This window comes from Callorhinus ursinus, unplaced genomic scaffold, assembly GCF_003265705.2.
Source record: "Callorhinus ursinus isolate GAN/ISIS: 27379988/994484 unplaced genomic scaffold, GSC_fseal_2.0 scaffold25, whole genome shotgun sequence".
In the NCBI taxonomy this organism is placed as follows: Eukaryota; Metazoa; Chordata; class Mammalia; order Carnivora; family Otariidae; genus Callorhinus; species Callorhinus ursinus.
The window spans coordinates 21,730,291-21,749,451 of NW_027397087.1; the positions used below are offsets into that span (position 1 = coordinate 21,730,291).

Sequence of the window (19,161 nt, forward strand, 5' to 3'; positions counted from 1 at the left end):
TAACTGACTGCACCACCCAGGTGCCCCAAACAGTGTTTTTTAATGTGTTCTTTTCATGTATTTCCTATTACTTAACTGTTAACCTGGATTCTTAAATTTATATATGATTCACTTTGTACACATATAAAACAATTATTATGTTACACACTGTGGTACTTTACAGTTTATAATGCACCTTCATGTACTCTCACAACAAAGTATAAGGTAGATAATAGCTCCTTTTTACTGAGCACCAACTATCTGCCAAACAGACATGAAATTTTCAGTCCTCAAGACAACTCTGCCAAGTTTCATAAATTTCATACTTCATAAACATGAAATTAAGACTCAGAGAAGCATAAGAGGAATAAGAGCAATTAATGTAGCTAATTCATCATAGTGTACATTTTCATTCTATCTAGGGATGAGGAATGTGGGGATCCTAGATGTCTAAACCCTAAATGCAGACTTATGGTGATTTAAAATTGAGGTAAGGTGTAGTTTAGGTGATAAATTCCAGGTCCTAACAACAACCTTTTAGTTTTAGGTTCCAAAGTGAAAGCCTCAATTTTATTGGTAACAAATATATTATCAAAAATTATCAGATTAAAGAAACGGAAAATCCCATGGTAAATAATTGACATGCTCAGCCCCAAAGTGAAATAAACATCATAAAAGAGATGAAGAATTAGACAGACACACGTTAAAGGAGAGGTATCCATCTTGAGCTAGGTCATTACTAAAACAACCTCAATGACTTAGGTAGAGATTAAATATTTAAAAGGTCCTTAATCCATTACAGATGTACTCTGAAGTGTTTATCGTAAAATTGTAAGATGTATGGGATTTACTAAAAAAAAACAAAAAAACAAAAAAAAACCCAGGAAAGAAAAAAGGAAGGGAAAAGGTAGATGACATGATTGACAACACAATGGTAACAGCTGAAACTGGGAGTTTACTGGGGGCACACAAGGGGGCTCCTTGTATTATTCTGTCTACTTTTGTGTGTTTGAAATTTTCCATAATAAAAAGTTTAAATGCGGAGCGCCTGGGTGGCTCAGATGGTTAAGCATCTGCCTTCGGCTCAGGTCATGATCCCAGGGTCCTGGGATCGAGCCCCACATCGGGCTCCCTGCTCCTTGGGAGCCTGCTTCTCCTTCTCCCTCTGCCTCTCTCCCTGCTCATGCTCTCTCTCTCTCTGTATCTCTGTGTCTCACATGAATAAATAAAATCTTTAAAAAATAAAAGTCACAGAAGAATACACATTTAAAAAAAAGTTTAAATGCAAGTGAAAAAAAGATATGTAGTTTGTAATCATTTAGGTAGCTTATAACAACTATTGAAGAAAAAGAACATAGTGAAATTCATAAACTATGTTAAAGGAGATAGAAACATATAGTATGTGTTATTTGATCAATAAAATTAATCAGGAGGTGCCTGGCTGGCTCAGTCTGTGAACCATGTGACTCTTGATCTTGGGGTTGTAAGTTTGAGCCTCATGTTGGTTGTAGAGATTACTTAAAAAGATTACTTAAAAATAGAATCTTTAAAAATAAATAAATAAAATTAAATTAATCAGAAAGAACAAAGTAACTAAAAATGTTGGGTCACAAATTAGAAGAATAGAAAAAGAAATATTTAAATGATAAACTGGTTCTCCAGTAATATGTTTAAATAATAATCCCCACACTTAGCTTTTACTCAACAATGGCAATAAGAAAGGACCTGGACTCACAGATATAGGGTTAAGAGTTTTAAAAAGAATATATCAGGATTTTCTCCAAGTTAAAAAAAAATCATAGTTAAGGTTTCAAGTTCAAGTGACAGCAAGCATCCAATATCACATTCCATTAGGAGGCCATGACCATTACCTCTTTCTTCTTGTCCTCTACCCAAACACATTTTTAATAGGTCTATTCTCTTCTTCAGAGTGATAATCATGGGTATTACATTTAAATGGATTGCCAAGAATATAAAAGGTTAGGAAATATGTTAAGGAAATCACATATTCTATTACAAAGAATGTTTAATTTAGTCTTTCTAGGAGTATCTTCACTTCTAGAATATACACAATGTATATTCAGACAACAGGTATGAAAATCGGGTACCTCACTTACTGTAACTTGATTAAGCTACCAACAGAACCTTAAGGATTTGGTAAGTAAATACCACTCTTAAGGTGTGGTTTTATCAAACTGAACTAATTCGGTTTCAGAACCTAAAGAAATCACCTTCATCCATAGTTTATCACTAAGCATGGGTATAGAACATAACTGGGTGGGGCACCTGGGTGGCTCAGCTGATTAAGCATCCAACTCTTAATCTCAGCTCAGGTCTTGATCTCAGTGTCCTGAGTTCAAGCCCTGTGTTGGAGCCTACTCAAAAAAAAAAAGGTGGAGGGACATAACTGGGCAGTCATTGGAAGTTTCTTCTGTGGGGGAAACAAACTGACGTCTGAGGAAAAAACTCTAGATACTAACAGTCAGAAGTCTCCCAACAATGAAGTCTACGAGTTTAAAAGTCCCACACAGTTACAGAGCCTCCAGATCACTTAGTAGTGACTCACTCTCAAATATGAAGAGACAGCCAAGGTTCACCAGACATGTGAAGGAAAATGCCCAATAACAAAGAGAAACAAAAAACAGTAAGAGCAAAAGGACCCATAAGAACCAAAGACAATGCAGGACTCATAACAAAACTTAAAAAAACAAAACAAAACAAAACCTGAAGTAAAACGTTTTCAAAGAAATAAGAGATTGTATTTATAAAACATGAATAAGAACGGGGAATCATCAGAAAACAAGATAGAACTTCAGAAATTTAAATAACCAAAAATTTTAAAATTAAAAAGAAGGGGAAACTTGGGGAAAATCTTCCAGAAAGATTTGGAAGAATAAGGAGGCAAAGAAACAGAAAACAGGAGAGAAAAGTATATTATAGGAGCAATCCAAGAAATGCAAACTTTGGCTCATCGAAATTCTAGGAAGAGAGAACAAGCGAAAAAGGCAGAAAGGGAATTTTCAAAGAAATAACACCTGATTTTTAAAACAGGCACATGTTATCCTGATAGAAATTTAAATTAGTTAAAAATTATATAGGCAAGGGGTGCCTGGGTGGCTCAGTCGGTTGGGCGTCTGCCTTTGGCTCAGGTAATGGTCCCGGGGTCCTGGGATCAAGCCCCACATCAGGCTCCCTGCTCGGCGGGAGGCCTGCTTCTCCCTCTCCCACTCCCCCTGCTTGTGCACTCTTTCTCTCTCTCTCTCTGTCAAATAAATAAATAAAATTTTAAAAAGAATTATATAGGCAATCACATATCTCAGAGTTTAGGTGCTCACCTGCCTAATGTAGGTATATGGACATTATTGTATGTTATACTGTATCATACTCTAGTTGGTTGTTTTTGTTTTTGTTTTTTTTTAATAGATTCTGCTGTCTTCTCATCTAAATTGTAAACTCTTCAGAGCCAGGAATAATATTTGCCACTCACGGCAGGCACATATTCTATTTCTGATAAATACTTGTTAAACTCATTTGCTTTGAAGATGACTTTAGTTTCCATTAAGCTCTGTGACTATTTAAGAGGGTTCAGTCTTTCAGCCTTGGTACAAAAGGTAAAGGTCATTCTTAGCTAAAACAGTTACTTGAAACTCCAGGAACAACTCTGAGAATCCAATTCTTAACATTGTTTGGAATGAAGTCACTCTTTTAAACAATGATAAATTTAAAACTGGTCAAATGGTCTTTGTTTAAATACCCTTAAAAGTTTTGGCCCGTTCAATCTTCTTTTCAGAAAACTTGATCTGAGTCTCCATCTAGACACATAGTTCTATGGTACCAGTTAGTGGAATATGTAGGCTATGAATCAGACTCCACTGTGGAAACTAATCCTTGAGTCACGATCATAATATTCCATTGGCATCCACCCCAGGGACAAGGTATTCATTTAAGAGTGCCACTCTTTCATGCAAAGGATGAAGCATCAAGTAGCTCCCACTCATCATTACAGTCATCCCTTATATTTAAGGGATTTAGGGATTTCCTAGTTTGGTTATCTGTTTGAGCAAGGCTGGCTGGTTGCCCTCATCTATCAGGATTCTCCAATCATCTCTACCATTCCAAAGGGCTCCTTGGTTTTGGTCATTAATTTAATAAATATTTATTGAGTGTCTGTTTTGAACAAGGCACTGTTCTAGGTACTGGAAATGTAGCAGTGAGTAAGACAAAAAGTCCCTGATTTAGGGAGTTATATTCTAGTAAAGTAGAACCCAGAAAAGTTTACCTATTTGCTTACTCTTTTCTCTAAAATTCTCTGATCAATTCTAGAAAATTTACATTTGCTTGTATGCTTGCTTGCCTATCTATTTCTATCTCCCTATCTTTTTCTTGCTATGCTTCCTTTTCCCCATTTCTTGCCTGAAATATTTAATATCTTATTAGGCTCCCTGAAATTAGGCTAAGCCACAAGCAGCTACAAAGTCTACAAAAACCCAGCTACCAATAAGATTGCTTAAAGTGCTCCAATGGAAGGACAGGTCCTAAGATTTTCATGTCCTGATTTATATTTGAGAAGTAATATATACTTGAAGCATTACAAAGTTGTATGTAACGGATCTCTAAATTTTCTCCTTATAGAACTATCAAAAGGATAGTAAGCACTGATTATATATGGTTTTTCAATTCATTACATAAGCCAGTGTAAGATTTAAAAGTTCTTCGTAGTACCCTAATTGATGCTGCTACAGGAAAGCATATTGAAAAGATTCAAAATGTTCACAAAGAGGAAGATAGAAGATACTGCTTGAAAAAGCCAAAATACTTAAGAAACATATAACATTTCAATTGTGTATTTTTCAAATCTCATGCTGAGAGGGGAAAAAACTAATGTAGGCAACAATTTTAAAAACAACATAGACCAGAATTACAGCCATTATAAATTTAAGAGATTCCCTTAGGTAGAACCACAAATGTTATAGACTGATATTTATTAAATTCTTAAATGAAACTAAAATGTAATCCTGGAAAATTTAATAGTCAGAATTCTACAAGAGTCATATTAAAGTTCTTTTATGACGCAGGCAGGCAACTTTGCTCTTGAATGTTTCTTGGTCCAAACAACCTCTTCTGTATTACATGGTCTCAATCAATAATGAGTCTAATCATGGTCTCAATCGGTAATGAGTCTAATGCCTAAGTAGATTTAAAATTCTTTGCAAATTATTTTGACTCTGGCCACAGTATACCTATATAGATAGCTCTGCTGTATGTAAAAGTGGGAGAAGGACTCATCGGATACTTCAACTATAAACTGTATTACTGTTCTCATACAAGAATGGTCTTCTCAAAATGTGTTTGAGAAATTAGCAGCATTGACATGACCTAGGAGCTTGTTAAAAATATGGAACTCTCAGGCATCCCAGACCTACAGAACCAGAAACTGCATTTTAATAAAATCTCCAGGAGATATGCACGGACATGAAAATTGGAGAATTACTGGTCCAAATGACAACTTAAGGCATTTTCCAATTGTAATCTTCAAAGCATTAGAGGGCAGCTTGCCAACAAAAATTCGAGAGAAAAAGGGAAAAAAAGAAAGTAGTCCTGGATAATACTATTTTAGCTATATCATAAAATGTTATACACTCAGCTTTTGTAAGGGGGACAAAAGATAAAAAAAATCTGTTAAGAATGTTTCTGTATTTAACAAACAACTGAATTTAAAGACATTGTCTGTTGTACCTCCATTATCCTTGGTGGAAATTTCTTTTTCTTGGTAATATTTTTGTCTATTTAGGCAAATCACACAATGTTTCATAGTTTGATGGTTTTGTAATACAACTGAATCAAGAGAAAGCCTGATGTTCCCCCCCACTTCCTAGAGCCTAACTAGAAACATTGTGGATTCACTTGGTCAAGATGTTCTTTGTGTTACTAGCCCATGAACTGAACTACAAGGTACATAAAACAAGCTACCTGCTTGCCCTTTCAAGTTCTCAGATCTGCTCTAGTTCTATCTAAGAAGTTTTGTTAAATCTCAGGGTAGGTAAAATTGCTTTTCAACAACTGCTCCCATGTTGGGACAGATTCGCTCACCTCTTGTTTTGAAATTCTTTCTTGCATTGCTAAGTGTCTGTCTTCATCTGACTATAGTCTTCCAGTCTCACACATGGCAAACAAAGAATACAGAACCACACACTTGAGCAATACTTCAGGTATTTCCTGGACATGCTGACAAGATCATTGGTTCCCTTTCTTGGCACTCATTCACGCCTGCTAAACACCCTGCTGACCTCAACACACAGGCTAGCCACACACAGGGACCCTGCCCAGCCCCTTCTGCCCAAACAGGCTCCCGGTCCTGACTTCTCCTGCTCTATCTTGTTCACTGTCACCCAAAGGCAAAGGGACAGTGGGTCTAGAAGGGGGAGTCCTCACAACGGCTAGTACCCGGTGGGCTCCATATCCTGGAAAAAGCCCATGACAGAAAGACAGAGATTCCTACTCTCCAAGTAGTTTGTAGCAACAGCCCTTAAACCCTGACTTGCTTCCTACGGGGAAGCTCTGTTTTTGTTTCATCTCCTTTTTGGTGGTAGAGAGGGGGATGAAAAAGTTAAGAATAATACCATTCAAAATGAGCTGTGACTATTCATAGACAGCATCAAGTTTGCACTCCTGTGTGTTGTTTCTTTCATTTCAGCTTACTGAATCTCCATTTTTGGTTTCACTGCTCATACTCACTTATTCTTTAGTTCAAATGTAAAAGAACAGAGAGCTAGAAGCCCCTTCTTCCCCTGAGACTAGGCTGCAATATCTTCATGGACAGAGAATTAGTGCATTTATACCCACCCGACACCATGCCTTCTATATACCAGCCATTAAGTATATATTGTGCCCACACTAACTCATGCCTGTTCTGTGATACTGATATTTCTCTTCCTTACCTGTTTCATTCTTTCTTCAGCCTGGCTTTTGTGCTATCCCCCTGACCCCACTCTTGCTAAAGTCACCACGGACCTCCTAACCGCCACAGACGCGTAGGTTCTGTGGTGCTGCATGCTGCCCTCCTTGAATTTTCCCTTCCCTTGACTTCTGGGCTTCCCTGCTCTCCTGGCCACTCTGCCCCTCCAGTGGCTCTTAGTCTCCTGATTATCTCTTCTTCCGTTTTCTCCCCAAAGTTGGTGGTCCCCAGAATTCTGATTTACTACCCCTTCCCATCTCACTTTTATGCTTTTTTGGTTCATCCTTAGCTAAGGCCTTGACTATACTTGTAACTCCCAAGCTACATTTGAGCCCTCGCTTCTCTCCTGAGCCCTGATCCTGTATCTCCACCAGCCCCACTTGAAACCAGCAATACAGGGGCACCCTCTCAACACATGAACGTAATAATGCATGATTTCTTTGTCACCCTCCCAGTTTGCCCTTCTCCTATATCCTATCTCTCTAGCTTAGTTCATGACATCACCTTTCACACATCTAGCCTTGCACGTGCTGCTGTGTCTACCTAGGGCAATGATTCTCAACAGGAGTCAATTTTGCCTGTAGGGGACCTTTGGCAATATCTGGAAACATTTTTTGATTGTCACAACTAGAAGAGAGGGGTACTACAGGCATCTAGTGGGTGGTGGCCAAAGATGCTGCTGAACATCCTAAGGCACAGGACAGCAACCCCACAAGAAAAAGTATCCAGCCCAAATGTCAATCAATAGGGCTGAGATTGAAAATCCTTGCTCTAGAATATCTTCTTTGCTCTCTCTGCCTGGTGAACTCCAACTCACCTACCAAGACTCAGCTCAAATGTCACCACCTCCGTGAAGTCTTCCTCTATCAACCAGGTCCTCTCCTCCAGATGAGTATTCTTGCATCCTTCTCACCTTCTCATACACACCTCTATTTTAGCACATTAGACATTAGGCTGAATTTCTGTTTGTTTACCAGCGTATCTCTATTACTAGCATGGGAGTTCCCCCAAGGGGACCATATCTTATTATCTTTTATTCCCAGGGCTTGGGTCAGTGCCTGGCAAATAATAGGTACTCAAATATGTGCCATATGAATGAATTAAAGAAATAATATCTACAGAGAAATCCGAAGTGTTTCTGAAGCAAACAACTCATGTCCCTGAACCACTCTGAAGTTAATATTCTAGTTCCTCAGTTCTAAGTTCTGAGAGATATGCATTCACAAGAGTACATCTCTTAACAAATTTCTAAAATGGGTCATTCACATTGTTACATCACAGTTTTAGAGTCAATATTTATAAACTATATTGGTTTTTATAGGAAAGGTTAAGTGTTCAAAATAAATTTAACCAAATGTCTCTAAATATTCTGGTGAAGAGGAGCTGAGAAAATAATGCAACACTAAAACAAATACATATTTAAAACATTTATTTTAGGAAGAATAACTAAGTAAATTACTGAAATGTATCATCTTGAGATTAGTGTTAAAGGCTTTGAAATCATTGAGACAGTGTTTTTTAAAGTTCTACTACACTAGTCTTAAACAATTTACCTACCCAGGATTAAGCAACAGGAAATGAAGAAAAAATTTATAACATAAAGAAAAAATGTAAAGCCAAACTTTTGGATAAAAATGTGCATCTATGTGAAGAATGGAGGACCTGTACAAACTTGGGCACAATGCTGAGGTATTTTAAATAATAGGGTAACAAAATCTCGGAGCATCCTAACAGTATAACATAGGAGATTTAGAGAATAGACAGGAAAAAATAAAATAACAACTGAGTAAACTGTTCCATAGAGTTTAGAAAACTGGAGTCATTTTTATAACTAGATAAAAACTACTTCTTGACTGAACTGACAAAATATTACAATGTTAAAACATCAAATATCTACTTTCAGATCAAAAGTCATTACACAGCCTTTACAAAAGTAATATGGTATTTCAACAAGTATATATAAGAAACATATGCCAGTTATTGTTACGTTCTTTGATAGCAAATAAATAAAACAAACATTATCACGCAGACTACAAAGTCCCACTTTCATTCTAAGTTGTAAACACAGAACAGAGCCCTGTTGCAGATAGGTAAAAGTTCTCACCAGATTTTAAAATATCAGACATTTATGAGCTGTTATTATAGAGAGCTAGAAACTGGATACTATGCTGCTAGATACTGGTAGCTAAACACATAAGAAAAGAATTCGTAGACTCTCAGTGCTTTAGAAACCAGGGTCCCTGACCAAAGCAGTGATTTAATTTCACGGCTGCTCGGTACAGATAGCTGACATTACTAAATGCTACTCTAATATCAACTTGTTAAATGTGAATCCAGACTCAGCATATCAGAATACTAACCCAGACTAACTGGAGTCATGGGAAATATTTTGGGAGCTGTTTATTTATAAATGAGTTACAATATACCACTATAATTAGATTAATATATAATTATTGATAAACACAGGATTATTTCTAAAACCCCAGTATTGTTGCCACTGCTAAGTTTAGAAAAAACATTAGCATTTTCTTTTTAAAATAAGCCCTTACCAATCAATTAGATCAATGTAGATCTAGTATATGTTGAATTTAATGGTCACTGTATTGCTTACCAATACTTTTATATAGAATTGTTTAATAAACATTAAATGGAGGCACAAATTAAAGCTCTCCAGCAAACTACACATTTCTGAACTATTTATAATCCAATAATCTACCAAAAATTAGAATCTACACAAAGCTAAACATTTGGCTGTCACAAAAAAATAGTTAAGTTAGCTTACCTAAGTTAAATAAAACCAATAAAAGTGTATATTTTTAGCTATGCAGAAGGCATTTAGTCACATTTTATTAAAAAACATTAAAAATACCTTTTTCAAAAGTATCATTAACAACAAACTATAATATTACCACAAAATCAACTATTTTAAGGCCAGGTCTACAGATATATTTATCTATAAATATTTCTAGGTTAATTATTCTTTTCAGATTTATTTCACTAAATGTAAGATAAGTTTACAAGGTACATGTAATTCAATTAGCAAATTATTAATATGTTTCTTTATAGAGTCACTGCATTGCTTTCTTTCAGGGGGCAAAACAGTTTCATGGATTATAATCTCCTAAAAGCTGTTTTTTTAAAAGTTTTATAAATGAAATAATCCTAAAACATAGATCAAAATTTGAAATCTGATCTTTATTCATCTTTAGTAAAGTAGTTGCTAATATTAACATATGGGCATTGGGTAACAATAATTATATTTATGAGATTTGAAAAGAGATAAAACTATCAATTACTTAATATTTTATTTACCTAAAGCTACTTGTCCATTTAAAAAATTTTTTTAATATAGATATTGAGGGTTAAATAAACACAGATAAACAGATAAGAGTTTTTCTCCCCTAAACTATTATGTACTGTCATCTAGAATTGATTTAGCCAGAAAAAATTTTTTAATTTCCTGGAATCTGGCAAGACCTTCCAAATACAGAAATATTAAAAACCTACTTAAGTTCAAATACTTTGGAAAATCTATGTAAGTTCAAATACTTTGGAAAGGCTCAATTACATAAAAAACTGTTTTGGTTAAGATTCATTAGAGTTAAATGACTAATAAACAAAATTATCAAAATAACAAATTAATAAGGTAAATAGAAGAGTATGGGAAATGCCTAGCAATTGAAGCCAAATTCAAAAAACATAAAATTTGGAATTCAATATTGTTGAAAGACCAAGTTACATTTTAGAAGGCAGTCTTAACTGGTAGCTAAAGCTAGAGGAAAATCGGGTGGAAACAAAATTCCTGTGGTTAAGGGTATATACAAATGCAAATGCCATTTATTTTTCCTCTGCTTTAAACATGCAGCATAATCGTTTTTTATCAATGTTCCACTAAATACACATCTTTTAGAGGAACATTTTCTCTGCATTCATTTGTGACAAGATTTTCACATTTTTATGTAGGTTTTTTTATTGTTTAATATTTTAAATAAGTATTCTATATTTTACCTTATTTCACAATGATTAAGGAGGGGAGAATACTAAATCAACATTTTTGAAAGAGGAATAAAATATGGAGTTAGACATTAAAATGCTATGTTACCTGAAGAAAAAAATACCAAAGTAAAAATGTTATGAAATAAATTATTATTTAAAACTTGTTTTTATGCTACAGAAATGTCTCATGCCTTAAATCACTTTGGAAAGTTTTTTTTTCCTTTTAATGCATATTTCCAACACTGGTAAAATAACAAATAGAGTGAAAAACTATTGGGGGGTTCTTCAGATTTGCAAATACAAAGATTATGACTATAAAACACTTGCTAGCTAAGTTATAATAAATTTTAACCAAATATTTCATAAAGCTTTTCTAGTATAAATTAACATTTACTAAGACCAAAGGAAACTTACCTTACAAGAATGCTTTAAAGAATTAGATAGTTCATTTGTAAAATCTCTGTTACTGTCTCTTGATAAGTTATCAACTTTATCTTCATTTCCAGATGCAAACTTTATGAGTAATTGTGATGGTCCCCCCTTAGAACAATTGTGCTTAAGGCTGGATAAACAGGAAACATTTGGATAAGTTCCTCCCAATGAAATACTTCTTTGTAAAATAGCATAGTTTTTGTTTATCTGTAAATTTGGTCTTTCCAACTGTCCATTGATATTTATTTGGTAATCTATGTTTTGAGAGGATGGTAAACGTGCAGATGTCCTCTGCCTAAACTTAATGCACTCTGAATCAGAATTAAGCTTCATTTCTGATATCTCTGGTTTACAATCACCATTTGCTGTTTCACAATCTAATGTAGTTGCTATTTGTTGGCTGAAATGCACTGAGACACAAGAATATCCTTCAGATGACTTTTCACAGACAGTCTGATTCGGACTATTATTTGCAACAGCAATTTTCTTTTGTAATGAGCCCTTCCTGTGAAGTGGTCTTATGTCTCTTACTTCTCCGGGAGTACACGTTGTTTTAGATAACCGAAGTCCATTGACAGCTGTGGAAAGAAATGCCTTAGCACTCGTCCCATCTTCACTGTGGGCAATTTCACTAGGAGAAATAATAAACTGGTGTGAGGTTTGATAGGATCCTTTGCTTGGAAGAATATCCGTACTTGTTGGAGAAGTTGGTGGGGTATTTGAAGGACTCCTAGGAAAAATGACTAAAGATGAACAACGTTTCAGTGGAATTTTTGAGTTCCTGCTCACTGGCAATTTCATAATTTCTAGTCCACGCTCCAAGTCCTCCTGGACAAAAGGAACAGTACTTGGACTTCTTGAAAAAATTTCACATGGAATAGTATTCCTGTTTGGCACACTTCTATTGGAGGTGCCGTCAGAAGGTAGATTTCCACCCAAAAAAGTATCGTCAGTTGGTGGAAGAGTATAACCACTGCTGTCACTGATGATACTGTTTGTGTAGGAACCACCACTTGTGATACTTGCACATGATCCATAATCACTACCGTTGCTGCTGTAAGACCCATTCTCACTGGTGGAAAAGTTACTAAGGCTACCGCTGCGAAGGGCAGAACCGCTTACAAGGTTACCATCACTCACAGCATTCAGTTCATTATCAGCCACAGCATTGTTGTAAATGCCGTCCTTGAAGACACATGTCAACGAAGCATCATCCCCATCAGCTAAGACATTGTTAGGCTGAAGATATCCACCGTACCTTGTCGGCTGTAGCGAAATCTGCAGACAGCTGCTCTTTTTATTAACATTTTCAGGTGAAGGAACAGATGATCTTTCCTGAGACTTAAGGTTTTCCTGTATTAACGGAGCTAGTGCAGTTTGTCTAGGAGTCAGCTTCATTTGAACAACATTAGACGCTGAAATCCGGGTTGGTCTTTTGAAGCACATGTGAACATTGCTATCCAAATCATCTCCGGAGCTTTCTGACAAAGGATAAGTATTGCTTCTTCGGGCTGCAAAGTGCAATCGTAAGCTTTGTGCCATTTGTTCTCATTTCCAAACATGTTAAGGGTTGAAAGTCATGACAAAGATCTCTGTCGGTAGACAGGCTAGCAGCAGCTGCCCAGCATCGAAGGAAAAAATCATTTGTGGTGCCTAAAAGAGCTCTTAAGCAGCAGTCTTTATCCTAAGTAAAACCTTAGATACCAGCTATCATAGAAAGAAAAAGACGACATTCCAGAGACTGACGGTTCCAAATATTTTGAATCGCTTGTAGTCAAAGTGCCTTCGCTTACAAAGCACTTGATTTCCAGCGACCTTGAAGCTGAGCTCGGCTGCAGCACTCTGCCTCAAACACTGCCAACCTTGTTTCAATTATACCTTCTCCAATTTGCATGAATGAGTAACACAAGAACAACAATCTTCTAGCATTTCAAGTTGAAACAGTATTTTTTCACTCCTGCTCTACTAAATGAACATTTAACCATGTGAATCACGGAGCCTATACTTTCTCCAGCAGTTCGACCACTAATATTTTTACCCATAGGGATAGAATTACAGGAAGTTGGTAGGAATGAAACCCCATGTAATTGAGTATCAAATCAAGGATTGAATTTCCAAATAGTAGCCAAACTAGGAATCTCGTCAAGTCAGTTAATGTAAAAAGGCATATATTCTGTTAATTTTTTTTGGATGAGTAAATTCAAACAGTCGTATAAATCTGGAAGTACCAAAACTTTGGGGTGAGTTAAAACTCAAGCATTAAATCAAATAGATAAATATTCTAGCTTCCAAAACACTACTTATGAAAAGTGAAAGCTTAAGGAGAGAAATACAAAATTAGCCTAGTAATACTATTGAAAAATTGAGCACAGGTCTGAGAAAGAAAAGTTTAAGAGAAGCTGTCACCAAGCATTTTCTCCTGTAATTTTAAGGCCTTTCTCAGCCAAGTAGTACAGTCTTTAACTGATGCCATTTATATTTTGACTATTAAAACTCTGCCAAGAAATAGCCTAAGCAAACATTCCATTAAAAATATATGCAGATTAGATAGAAAAACTATACCCCAATATAGTTTGAGCACACCAGATATTTTATTCCATTGTCTCTGCAATTCATTCATTTAAGAGAGTGTTGTGGTAAGTAAAGAAGTCTAAAAAGGATTTAACACATCAAATAAACATATCTCAATGCCAATTCTGTTCTGAAAACTCTAAGAGCTCTTTGCTGGCCCCTACTGGTGTGTTGAAACAATCCATTTAGCTGTTTGATATCTATAAAGAAATATAAACCATGCTGCATATTTCTTTGTATAAACAAAGTACATACTTGTTTACATTTTTGAGTACTAGCCTTGCCCTAGAGGTGGAATTACTTACTACTGCTGATAAAGCTCCCACAGTAGAGAACAGTAGACCGTTTGTCCTCCTAGAGGTTGTGATTTTGTATGTATATTTTTTTCTGCTTTGTATTTATTTAACCTTTACTTTATTTTCAGTTTACTAGGTAATAAAAGTTTAATATTTTAATTTCTCCCCTAAATGTCACAGACCAAGGTTGGTATTCTATTTGAAAGAAACAGATTTATTTTTAAATAATACTCTAGGGTATATTTAAACCCCTTACCTGAATTTTATAGCTGGAACTCCAGTAATAAATATATACTGGCTCATTCATAGGAAAGTAAAAAGTAAAATAGTTCAGTTGTTTACACCACATGGTACTACACCCAAGTTGTATTTTCCTAAGTAAGATTTTTTTTTCTAAGTAAAAGTAAATATGTAAAACATATACTTGTACTTTGTTTAAAAAAGAAAACGCCTTAAGACAGATCTGTTCTCAATCATAATGTTCTAAACAGTATTTTTAATCAATTAGGAGATGATGAAATAGAAATATGGAATTTATGAAATTACATTTCGGACTAGGAAGATATAGTACTATGCTTTAGAATGTGTACAATTATAAATTTAGCAATAAAATCATTATGTTATTTTGGTTTTATATAACCTACCTCCTTTATGATTTTACAGACTTCAGTAAATATTCCCTTGTAATCCTCTCTCTTTATAGAAGAAAGAGTCCCAATCTTTTCACTTTACCTTCAAATGACTTCAGCTTTTCTTCCTGAATTAAGTTAGGGGTCTCATAACTCAAAGAATGGAACACTTCTAAGAGGCTAACTAATGAGACTAACTGCTCATGCCTGTGGCCTAAAACTTCTAGTTAACAGGCAAAACTCTGGTTGTTGATATAAAATAATGAGCCTCAGATATTTGGCTAGATAAATGTTTTCACTTTGGTAAGCTTCACTAGAAACATCAGTCTCATGTGTCCGAACTAGATTTCAAGCTTCCAGAATGCCAGGACCATAACTACACTTTTGTGATCTTCCTGGGCTCATGCTGGGCACAAAGTAAGCACGAAGTAACACCAGAGAGGAGGCTAAATGGGTAGATGGTCACCACACTTATTCTGACTGCCTAATGCTTTCTTTCAGGATTTGATCCAGCTATTACTTCTGAAGAAATATCAAAAAGCACCTTACGACCCAGCAATTGCACTACTGGGTATTTACCCCAAAGATACAAATGTAGTGATCTGAAGGGGCACATGCACCCCAATGTTTATAGCAGCAATGTCCACAATAGCCAAACTATGGAAAGAGCCTAGATGTCCATCAACAGATGAATGGATAAAGAAGATATGGTATATACATACAATGGAATATTAGGCAGCCATCAAAAAAATGAAATCTTGTCATTTGCAATGACGTGGATGGAACTAGAGGGTATTATGATAAGTGAAATAAGTCAATCAGAGAAAGACATGTATCATATGACCTCACTGATATGAGGAATTCTTAATCTCAGGAAACAAACTGAGGGTTGCTGGAGTGGTCGGGGGTGGGAGGGATGGGGCGGCTGGGTGATAGACATTGGGGAGGGTATGTGCTATAGTGAGTGCTGTGAATTGTGCAAGACTGTTGAATCACAGATCTGTACCTCTGAAACAAATAATACATTATATTTTAATAAAAAATTAAAAAAGAATAATCTTATTTTAAATTAAAAAAAAAGCACTGCAGCTGGACAAGAAGGAATGATGATTAAAAATTTTCAAGGAGGGCTTCAGCTGGGAAGTGCTTATGATTCTCTCACCTTCCCATTACTGTCATCACCACCACGATCACCATCATCAAACTGCTGGTTTACAACCCTTAGGTCTTAGAACAAGAGGGATATAACCCTCTCTTTTTTCAAAACAAGTAACACTTACATTGCAAATATCTTCCAGAGGACTAGAAATCGTTTCTGCTTAAACTTTATCTGTGCCCTTCGCCATACATTTCCAAAGAGAATTTGCTAGGAAAAGGATATGTTCTTAATTTAGTTGTGAATGCTATAGGGGAATAAGCATAAATAACATTTACAGTGGCACAGGACATTTACTGCTATATAGTCAAGCCTGTTACTCTACCAATGGCTAGAGTTTCTATAACATCTCAGGTGATATGTACACTTCAGGTACCTGCTAGGACTAACAACAAATCAGAGGATTAGAATGACACACACTACCCTGTTCTAATTACTTCTTGCTTCTTGAGAAAAGCTGTATTTCTAATCCCAGTTGATACCCAAATGGCACATGTTAACATGTCACAGAGGAATGTATTCAGTGATGATATTTTAATAAATTCAAAAATATGCAAAAGGAAACTATACTCAGGGATACATATATACATGATAAACAAGTTTTTTTTAAAAGCAAAGAAATGATAAGCACAATATTCAGGACAGTGGCTACTACTTGTCGGGGAAGAAAAGGAGATGCTACTGGGGAGGGGGACGGGGGGTCGTAGATTTTGGTAATGTTCTAGTTCTTAAGTTGAGTAATAAGTGCATAGATATTTGTCTTATTATTTAAAACAAGGATTTAGGGGCACCTGGGTGGCTCAGTTGGTTAAGTGTCTGCCTTCAGCTCAGGTCATGATCTCAGGGTCCTGGGATCGAGCCCCGCATCAGGCTCCCTGCTAAGCAGGGAGCCTGCTTTTCCCCCTCCCTCCTGCTCTTGCTCACTCACTCTGTCAAATAAATAAATAAAATCTTAAATAAAATAAAATAAGGATTTATATTATGCACTTTTTTGTGTGTTTATTTCATGATTTTAAAAAACACAAATACTAAATTTCTCCTGGTCCCATCTAGAAGGGAAACAAATCTGTAGAGACAGAAGGGGGAAAAAAATCTCTATCCTATAGAAAAAACAAAAATACAAACAGAAAAGAAAAAGCTCTGCACCTGACCATATCTGATAACCAAACATCAACATCTGTCATGTCACTCAACCTTAAAAAGTTAGACTGCAATTAGTGATGAAGTCTCCTTTGTTGATAAAAAAGCACTTTTGCTTATTATGATTGCTAATTAATAGATTTCATTTGCAGTATCTTCCATTACTAGTATAGTTATCATTTCTTGGGGGGGGGAACATGTTATGTAGTCCAACACTAAAAACAAATTTTAAAAATCCAGTTTCTTAAAAAAGAAAGAAAAAAAAATCCAGTTTTTTGTTAGCTAAAAAGTGAATGATTATTTCTTTTTTGGTGCTTCTGTTTAATAACTGATACGCCTTGAATACATAACACTCTTACACCTTCCTTTTCAAGTCTTACAGGTTTTAAAACATACATGGAAAATGCTAAGAAGAAAAGATCTGAAATAGCATTCCTAAGAGACAAAATTAGGAAAAGGATAGGACTTCAAGACAGTCTTTAGGAAATCAGGAATTAGAACTACCTTTTCATAAAAATAAAATCAGGCTTAACTTTGCCTTTTTTTTTTTTTTTTTTGGCCTCTGTAAGAGCTGACAGTCCTTTAGAGGACTTCATCGGTGTCAGGAGGACAGACAGTCTTCCTTCGTAGAAGAGCGGGGGAGGGGAGAGGGAGTGAGACAGAGCCACCGCAGTGAGGAGGCACAGGTGCAGCCGCTCTGGGAGAGGGTTCCCTGAGCCTGGGCACACTCACCACTCCACATAGGATGAGTGTGAGGGAAGGCAAGACAAAGAGGCGAGCTTCCCTGCCATCCCATCACGTGGCACAAGAGGTCTTGAGTAAGACCGCAATCTGTGGAGAACTGACAAAAAGAGAAGTACCTGGGAGGAAAGTGGAAGCGTACACAGTAGCACTAGGAATGAGGAAAAAAATTGTATCTGCCTCTCCATTTTGCCCAGAGCCTCCATAACCACCCTAAGTCATCTCTCCCGTCACAGATTCCCAGACCACTATGTGCTGCCCTACTGAGATACACCCTTGCTTCCTATTTCACACTAGTACAATATAACTTACCAACCGATTTTCATCAAATACTTCAAAAAGAAGCCGGTGCTGCTGAGGATGGACCTAAGTAAGAAAAACACAACGTTTCTTTAAAAACAAGTGAAAGTCAATCAACCTAGACTCTGAGAAATAAATGCTTGAAATGTTTCCTAATTCCTGCTATTTAGAGTGTATTTAAAATTACATGAGACACAGCGTACAAAAGCAGACCAATCCTATGTCACCCATTTTCTGATAGTTCTACCATAACAACAAAGTGGATTTGGGTGCTTATTTTTACATTTTTTTCTAAAATAGAATAAAATAAAGGAAAATAAAATTTCAAAAAATTATTTAAATATTTGCAAGCATTTAAAAATATAGGTTGTATTTTAACTTCTTATGATCAATTTTATTTACTGACTTCTTATTTATCAAGTTAGAACAACCCAAAGGGGATACTGATTTTATGGGAACTAGTTTTCTGAATCCTTTTTAGGACTGACTTGATAAAACCATTTGTTGCTTCTACTGTATAAACGACATAAGCACTCAAAAAGTATACACTGAGTTTTCACTTACAGGATGAGTAAAAATTAACATGCAGTATTTTTTTTCCACAGCTGACACTTTCACATTTGCTGAAATACTTCAACATCACGTTAATATCTACTAAATATCAAATACAAAGAAAATCTAATAATTTTTTATACCAGAGGTTAAGATGACATATAAAAAAACTCTCACATTTAAATTGATTTTTCCCTATGATATATTACATTACACACTTTGATATTTTAAAAAACTTAGGTTTACAAAAAAGCAAACAAAAAACCTCCCCAAAACCTGCAATTTTGGTTTACACGTTAAAAGTATTAACAACCCTCAGCAAAAGTCCGACAGGTGTGACAAAGATATTTAGATACCTAAGCCAATGTTCATTTTCCCTTATGTCCTTCTAAGAACATAATCCTAATTTTACCT

General features: G+C 35.7%; 1 protein-coding gene across 6 annotated transcripts in view; it reads right to left on the reverse strand.

Moving 5' to 3' along the window:
- NEDD4 (NEDD4 E3 ubiquitin protein ligase) overlaps nt 1–19,161 on the reverse strand; it is a 143,497-nt gene that overhangs the window by 59,052 nt on the left and 65,284 nt on the right. For 4 of the 6 annotated variants that reach the window (XM_025884386.2, XM_073877050.1, XM_025884385.2 and 1 more), the window contains exon 5: nt 18,208–18,261. In XM_025884386.2, the coding sequence (XP_025740171.1) occupies nt 18,208–18,261 (54 nt within the window). Of the gene's footprint in view, nt 1–11,344; nt 13,124–18,207; nt 18,262–19,161 lie in introns of those variants that run through there. The other 2 variants (XM_073877048.1, XM_025884380.2) reach the window with 2 other exon arrangements.